At 48.1% G+C, this 8466-nt stretch overlaps 1 protein-coding gene across 1 annotated transcript in view; it reads left to right on the forward strand.

Moving 5' to 3' along the window:
- Window positions 1-8005, forward strand: part of LOC142560389 (QRFP-like peptide receptor) — a 99080-nt gene extending 91075 nt beyond the window's left edge. Inside the window, exons 3-6 of the mRNA XM_075672449.1 lie at window positions 265-388; window positions 2468-2670; window positions 4597-4711; window positions 5385-8005. Of these exons, the coding sequence (XP_075528564.1) occupies window positions 265-388; window positions 2468-2670; window positions 4597-4711; window positions 5385-5723 (781 nt within the window). The 3' untranslated portion in view covers window positions 5724-8005. The remainder of the gene's footprint in view (window positions 1-264; window positions 389-2467; window positions 2671-4596; window positions 4712-5384) is intronic.
- The last annotated feature ends 461 nt before the right edge of the window (window positions 8006-8466 follow it).

Raw genomic sequence — 8466 nt, forward strand, 5'->3', positions numbered from 1 at the left:
TACCGCAAACGAAAACCACTCAATGCCTACACGATTAGTTCTGCATTTCTCCGTTGAATGAGCAGATGCACCAGCGCTTCCCTACGTTTGAGAGTGACTCATTCCTTTTGTACATTTCATTGCTTTTATAACCGCCTGTTCTTTCCGGTTGTAATTTCATCAGCACATTGTACCATTGATATTGCGCCAACTACAGTAGTTATTAACTCAAGCGTTGCACGCATATTCTGCGGTGTATTGCTGTATACCCTGTGTTGTGTGCAGGTACTACGCGGTGATCCATCCGGTCCGCTCCCGCTACCTCTGTACCTTCAGCCAGGCGCGGCGGGTGATAATCTTCATCTGGCTGGCCGCGTTCCTCACCGCACTGCCCATCATATTCGTTCAGGTGAGGCTGGTGCAACATGGACCGCACAAAAGTGTAGGTGCGTGGAAGAATCACGATCCAGCTGCATCTTATGTGTCATCTGCGCGTCTTCGGACTCTGTGCACGTACGAGTTTACGCCGTTCCCGCTTTTAGGTTGAGTAGACGGACGGGTGACAAATCTACCGAGCGATTTGCTATCGCATTTAGGCAATTACGTCCATAATGACTTTCTAGGGTGGATGAGTACATGAACTTAGATATTTCAATAGGTGGAGAGAAAAGAAATATTAAGTCCCCTATTATGGTGATGGTCACGTATGTTCGCGTAATATGAAGAATGACAACGAAAATATTACAAGATACATATAATCATGGTACGTTCGTAACATGTAGAGAATGGATAGGTAAAAGAGCAATTGAAGTGACAAAGTTATAGACACACTAACATACAAATAAAATCTGAGGACTGGTAGCACCATTGAGTCCCTACATGTATGTGTATCATGAATATGTTATACAAGGTGTTATTTTTAGCAAACACGTTTTATAAATAAAGTCTAAAAGCGCGTTCTTGTGGCATTTGCGGATCCAGTTTCTAGGCAAGGTGGACATATTTTGCCAATACTACTGCGAGCTTCAGAAGACTAATGAACACACGTTCAATAATTAATTATTTTTATTAGTGCCTTAGGGTAAGTTGCTTAAACGGAGAATTCGAAGGCAGTCACATTTTAATGCGCACTCAGTTTGCAGAAATCTCGAAAGTCGCATCTGATTCGAAACAATTATCATCAAATTTCAACGATAAATCCAGGCAATGTTGAAACCGAGTGCAGCGAACGGGACCGCGCTATCATATCAGACGAAAATAGCCCTTGCCGGCAAGCGCGAGGACGTTTGAAACTGAACATCTCGGCCAGTCCTGGTAGCTGCTGATACAGTGTGCTTTGCTAGGCAAGCATGTGCGGCTTTGTGTCGGGTCAGTATTTCCCGCGACGTGCTGTCACCCAAACTTCGCCCAACACTTTTTTACGAGGCGCTGTCGTCTGACGCGCAGCGTGACGTGCTCGTTATCGATACAGCCTCGACTAGAGCTTTGAAATTCTATTACGAATACCTCGAATTGTGTGCGATTTTCGAGATTTAAAAAAAAATGACCGCGCACGTCACCACAGAAGGCGACGCGCTCCCGAACCTAAACGAGACGGCGCACCGGACGGCGCGAGACATGACCCGCCGCGCCGAACAGGGCAACGCCTCTCGCACGACAGCGAACACTCCTGGCGCAGAACGGGACAGGCTCACAAGAAACAATAACATAACCAGTGCATATCTAACCACCAGAAGGATGCACCCACCGCCGAGTCCCAAATTGAACAGGAGGCCGGCCGTCGCCTGGAGACAGCTCCAGACGGACACCTTCCCTAACGCATTCCAACTGAAACGCATCTTCCCAGATAAGCACGCGCAAATTGCGCCAGGAAGGACCAGCAACACTCAAACACATGCTGTGAGAGTGCAATGTAGTTATAGGAAGGATGGCGGCTGCTCCAGAGACCCTGCAGTCGTCGAGGTAGGCCGCCGCTCTGCGCAGCTCAGACTTCGGCATCCAGACGTGGGCAGTACAGAAAGCCCGCGACGCGGCGTTGAGCCACGGCCTTGACGTTCTCCCGGGAGGGACCTGAGCCCGGGTCGCGTTAGACCTTACCGGACGTACATACAGTAAAGTTGTATCCATCAATCCGTGCATTAAAACGTGACTGCCTCAAAATTTGCCCTTTACACAAGTGCTTCGAAGGCACTAATAGAAAGTTAATTCGTTATTGCTATATTAGTGTTGTGAAGCTCACGTTATTAGCGGAAAAGCAAGTACACCTCGCTTACGAATTCGTTTGCGAAAACGGCACGTCCACCGCACCCATTACTTCTTTTATAAGCAACATGTACGGTCTAAAAAAAAAAAAAACTCGCCGTATAACCACGTTATGCTAAAATAAATAGTGTTATTACATATATATTCTAACGTATACTGCACAATGAGGTTAAGTACGGCGTATCGAACTGTACATGACAATTTTTTTTTTCGCTCACGCGTCCAGGTCCACGTGGAGATGGGCCTTCGTCGGCGCGCCTACTGGTGCATGCGGGACGAGGCCAGTCCCGGAGCGTGGCGCTCCTTCGAGATCTACATGCTCATCCTGGTGCTGTGCATACCCACACTGGTCATGGGATACGCCTACGCTAAGATATGCGCCCAGCTGTGGATGGTCGTCCGAGAGAGGGCACATCTCACATCCGGCATGTAAGTTCCGGTGAACCGGCGTCACCGGTCGAAGCAGAGTTCTAGGCTTGCACGACGGCAAAACGGAAAAAAGAAACGGGCTTTGTTGGAGGCGGCGCGATATGGTTGCTAGGAGCGGCAGACAGACGCGGCCGCATGGGCGGAGCGCGCTAGCGCGTTCTTGTTCCTTAGTGAATGGCACAAACCATTATGGGGGGCTTGACTTAAGTGTATGGGTGCGGATGTTTCAGTACGTACCTTTCTTGCACAGGCGAAACATGTCATGGAAACGCGAGAAGCACAACAAACATGCAGCAAGTATCATTCCTGAAATCCAAAGTTTTACGGCAACCCGTCTGGCCGGGGAAATACGCAGTGAGGAAACGCGAAAAGATACGATGCGAAAACGCGATAAGGCTTCCGATGGTGTATGCTCGCTGCTTGCGTCACGTACTGAAACGTACCTACATGCGCTGTCTCTCTCTCTATGGATTTCATCGTGAACAAGGCTCCCGTATGAGGAGCCGAAACGTCATTAAATTTTCAGTTCTTTTGGTCAGTGTACCTTTTCGCGTTTTTTCAATGAGTATCATTCCTGTTGAAGATTTAGACCCATTGAACATATTTACGCGGAGAGCGTATGTTTAGCCACTACGCCTTCTTGAAAGGAAGTTCACATAACCTGAGGGGGGAGGGGGGGGTGCGCATGTTCTAAATATAATTAAAGTGCTTCTGCTTCCTGTTCGTAATAAACAGGGGATAAATCCTTATTTCCTTACACATAAATCCTTAAAGAGCAGTACTACTAACAAAAGCTAAGAAAAATAACACTTTAAAGAAGATGCGCTCACTGTTATACTGCGGTAGTTAACGGCTTTAATAGGGCCTAGGCGTCACCTTTCATGTTGGATGACCTTGCGCATGGATGCACACAGAAGAAGGAACGAAACACGTTCTCAAAGCCCAACTCAAGTATGCAGATTTGAGAAAGGTGTACTGGGTAAATTAAGGCTTTTGACATGCAAAACAACAGGGCCCGATGTTGCAAGAAAGCATACACTGTAAACTAATTTACACCTTTAAGGGTCATAAGGGTGAACACTAGTTCGCAGTATACCGATAAGGGCACATGCTTTGCGGACACGTGGGTCCTCGGACTCGGCCGCGGCCCTCAAGAAGGACGCCGAGACCACAACATCGAAGGTTTATTCTTCCTCCCGCGAAGCCAGGCCAGCCATTCGACTGGTCGCATTCTCGGAACGCATTCGCCTGCTTCTCTCAGAGCGCCGATCTCCAGCTCCGAGTGCACGGAGGCGCCCTCTTCTTTGACCTGGGGTCGGTTCCGCCCCAGGTCAAAGAATCGGGTGTCTCGTTTCTTTGCAGCAGAAGAAACGCTGATGCAGTTTCTTTGTTTTCCTTCTTCTTCTTTTCCTCTTCCGGCCTCAGATTGCTCTTGAAATTGACTAAATGGTCGACTAAGGCGCGTTTTTTATGGCTTCGATACAGAGCGGGATTTGGCGTCGTAGAGCTTAATCGCAGTGGGAGCGCGGTATGATCCAGCCGAATGTACCATTAGTTAAAACGACATTTACAAGCCCACTTCCAGTTCCGTCTTATCGCAATAAGTGGGAGGCTGAAGACCTATCTCAGTTTTGCGAAGTGAATCCCGGCTGCGACGGCTGTACTTGCGAAAAAAAAATTCGTATCCATAAACGCCCGTCTACCCTGCATTGCGCGTACGTCAAGGAACTTCAGGTGGTCAAAACAAATCTTCAGTCCCCCGCTGCGGCGTCGCGGTATTGGCACGTAAAACACCACAACCTAATTTTTAAATTTTGCTACGTATCTAAACCATGTCCAGTACACTGTGTCAGTGCGTATTGTAAACTACTTGGGATGTTTCATCATGAAGCAATGTTAAATCCATGATGACATTTGTCTTCGTAGGACTTGCACGGAGATGTTAGAGAAGACGTCCGGCAGCAATCACTGCTTCGGCGCCAACGGTAACAAGAGGATCCTTGGAAAGCCGTCGCGAGCCGACGAAGACACGGTGAAGCAGGTGAATGACTTCGCGTGCGAGCTTATTTCTGTGTGTTCCGGCTACGCCACAAGAACATTCACACAGTAAGGAAGCGCTGTAAGCGGATGAAAGCTCGTCCGTAACGCCGTTACTTGTGGTAAAAAAAATCAAACAGCGTTCCTTGTACTTTGCGCAAGAATTAGTTGAGAACTATCGCATCTGGCTTTCACTTCATGATTTAAATGTTGTATGTCATCTTTACAAACATAAGCACTATGTAGGTTCAGGGTGCTGCTCCTTGCCTAATGTTCATTTGTCTGCGTAGGAAAAGAAATGAAAAAAAAAGTGGAAAATATTTAGCGGTTGTTCAGCCACAATACTGATTACTTGAACTGAACGTGAACTAGTCAATGCTATTCTTGGCGAAGGTGCCCAGTAAATAAAGTAAATAAAGGAGTGAGTGAGTGAGTGAGCGAGCGAGCGAGCGAGCGAGCGAGTGAGTGAGTGAGTGAGTGAGTGAGTGAGTGAGTGAGTGAGTGAGTGAGTGAGTGAGTGAGTGAGTGAGTGAGTGAGTGAGTGAGTGAGTGAGTGAGTGAGTGAGTGAATGAATGAGTGAGTGAGTGAGTGAGTGAGTGAGTGAGCGAGCGAGCGTAAGCGAACAACCGAAAGAGCGATTTACCTAAACTCCTTCGGCTTCTGCAAATACTCGCAGGTGATCAAGATGCTCATCCTGGTCGTCTGCCTCTTCGTGCTCTGCTGGGCGCCGATCCTGATCCTGAACGTGCTCACGGCCTTCGGCAGCGTGTCGGCGCTGAACTACTCCTACCTGAAACCGCTGCGCACCTGCTTCCACCTGCTGTCGTACCTGAACAGCTGCGTCAACCCGCTCGTGTACGGCTTCATGTCGCGCTCTTTTCGGGTCTCCTTCCGGGACGCCCTGTTCAGCTGTCTGCGCCAAAGCAGCGCGCCCCGGCGGGGGGCGACGTTCCGCATGAGCAGGACGCACACCACCAGCGTCAGCATGGGACGCTCGGGCACCTACGTCACATGACGTCAACCGCCGCAGCCTTGCGTCCGCTGTATCCGCTGGTCGACGAGCTGCGGTCCCGCTCTCGACGCCACCACTACGTCAAGCGTCGACGGCTAAAAAAATATGGCGAATGCCCCAGCTGAACCAAGGGTCACTAATGAAAGCAAAGAGAATCGGGCTGTACGTAGCATGACCTCGAACACTGATGCCATACGTGTCCTGCACCCATCCGCAACAGGTGTTGACGGTTAACAGGAGGGCATCTGGGTCAAACCAGATCTCCTCAGCCGAACGAGTGCGAAGTGTTCCAGCTGTGTTTCCTTCTGTAAAGAGCTTGAATGCAGGTGGACAGAAGTGAGATATAAAACAGAGGGCAAAGGACAGTCACCGACTCGTCTGATTGTTGGAAGAGAAGACGTCGCCTAAGAGATGAACTACGGCGCTCGGAGTGCCCTGCTAGTGAGAGTCGTATGAGTAGTTGTGATCCTCGGAACGTGAAGCAGGATCCTCGTTGCATCGAGTGGCCATTGGATAGTGCTACGAGAGCAACAGGTGTTGACGGCTAACAGGAGGGCCATCTGGATCAGACCATATGTCCTCAGTCGAACGAGTGCGAAGTGTTCCAGGTATGTTTCCTTCTGCAAAGAGCTTGAACGCAGGTGGACGGAGCTAGGACATAAAATCGATGGCAAAGAACAGAGCCACCGACTCGCCTGATCGTTGAAAGAGAAGACATCGCCAAAGAGATGAACTTCGGCTCTCAGAGTGTCCTGCTAATGAGAGTCGTACGAGTAGGTGTGATCCCTGGAACGTGAACAAGGATCCTCGAGGTCTTGCAGTGGTAGAGCAAAGCCACGGATAGACGGAAAAAAAGCGTTTGTGTTGTTAAGCCTGTGTTACGTTAAGTGACTAGCGAAATGCGCGCAAGTCGTTAGGATATGTCATTCAGATCTTTCCGGGATAAACACGTTGTTTTGAAGATTGTAGGTGTGCGGGTAACGGTGCAGGATAGTTGAAAAAACATGTAACGATGAAAGAAAGCGAAGTGACGCTCGAACCAGCTCCAAGCTCCAGCCAGAATAAGCTCAAGTACGAAAGTTTCTGATACCATGTTGTCATCAAAAAGCTGCGAATCAAGATAATTATCAAGCGGAGACCGCGAAAGTTGCTTTGAAACAAAGTTTTTCCTCACTGCGTGGTGAACACCCTGTGAAGGGTAACTTTTCGAGTTGTCTTGAGATCTCCGATCACCGGCAAGTTTGGCACAGATGAAGAAACCAAATAATGAACCTGTTGGCCACATCAGATCGAACCGATTTCCGCCTCCTATTGTACAATTAAAAAAAAAAGGGCTTAGTGAGTGCGTGATCACTCTGGGTGGAAACTTTCAAGCTGCAGTCTCGCCGTCCGAAGCAGTTTGCAGCGCCACGCTAGATTTGAGTGCCCTTATGCGGTGATTACCGCCGATCTTGCGCGATGACGAAAACTTGAACAGAGAGTCAGTTAGTTGAATAGCGAACATTCAATATGGCGATGAGCGTGACGTAGACATCCATCGTTGACTTCCAGTGGTGTCTTCATGACAGTCACCCGACCTTGGTGTCTCGCCCCCGTGACAAGGTGTGCATGCAACAACGTAGGCCCATACCGTCGCTCTCTGGTGCGGCCCCTTCAGCGGTGACTTCAGACGTCCGAAGATGAGGATGCGTAGAGATCAAGAGTCGACGTATTAGAAGCGACGAATTAAGTCCCTAGTTCTGCAGAGACATTGAAGAATTGTACGCACGACACTGCTTACTACTGTTTGAAGTCTCTCTTTGTTCGTCAGCAATTTGGAGACACTGTCACAAAGTCGCAGGACAAAAACTGTGCTGTACGTGTATGAGTGACGTACGTTCCGGCTGCATTGCCCACGCAGAATTCGCTGAAGGTGCATAAGCCACCGCGTTTATATACAGTGCTAAACTGAATATAAATAGCTAATATTATACTGAACGGCTCGTTCACTATAAACGGGCCTTATGCAGGAGTAATAGGATTTCAGACTCTTACAAGAGTACTGACACGAACTTCTCTAATTCGCTCTCTTTGTGTTTTCTCTGTTTTTTGTTTTGGTTTTGTTTAAATGATGGTTCTCGACCTCGAAGTCCTACAAGAAGTACTGACAAGCCTCATAATTCCCAACTTGTTGTAAATGATGTTCTGCGTCCAGTATCTGTCTCGTTTCTCAGCAAGCCAGAGTGAGTGCCAAAGCGACATCATGTTCAGATTCCGCGTTCTGCTATGTAATGACATCAGAACAGATACACACTTCCGGAAAAACAAAACCGAAATCGAACACAGGACATTTTTGTCGTTATATAGTTTGAGTGCTCCGAGGCTTGCCAAAAATTTAGAGCGAAGCTGTTAGCGCGACTAGAAGCGTACAGGAGCTCTTTATGCCTGTTGTCGTGGTTATCTAAAAAAGAAAGGAAAACCGGATCACCCACAAAATTTATGCTTTCAGGAAATATGCGACATATTATGAGCGATTTCAAGGCGAATTCCAAAGTGTGTGTGTTTTAAGGGGTAAGCAGAAATTTGCTAAATCGGCGTTATATGAAATGTTTACAGAGGTCGTCGCTCCCTTGGGTCGATTTAAAATGGCAACGGTTTCATATTTCATGGAAATGATGGCCATTCAATGGGTGACGTTTACTTAAAGTTGGAAGTGTATGGGGCAATCATGCGTTTTAATATTAATTACTGAATGTTTATTTCTTGC

Source organism: Dermacentor variabilis, chromosome 10 (genome assembly GCF_050947875.1).
Source record: "Dermacentor variabilis isolate Ectoservices chromosome 10, ASM5094787v1, whole genome shotgun sequence".
In the NCBI taxonomy this organism is placed as follows: Eukaryota; Metazoa; Arthropoda; class Arachnida; order Ixodida; family Ixodidae; genus Dermacentor; species Dermacentor variabilis.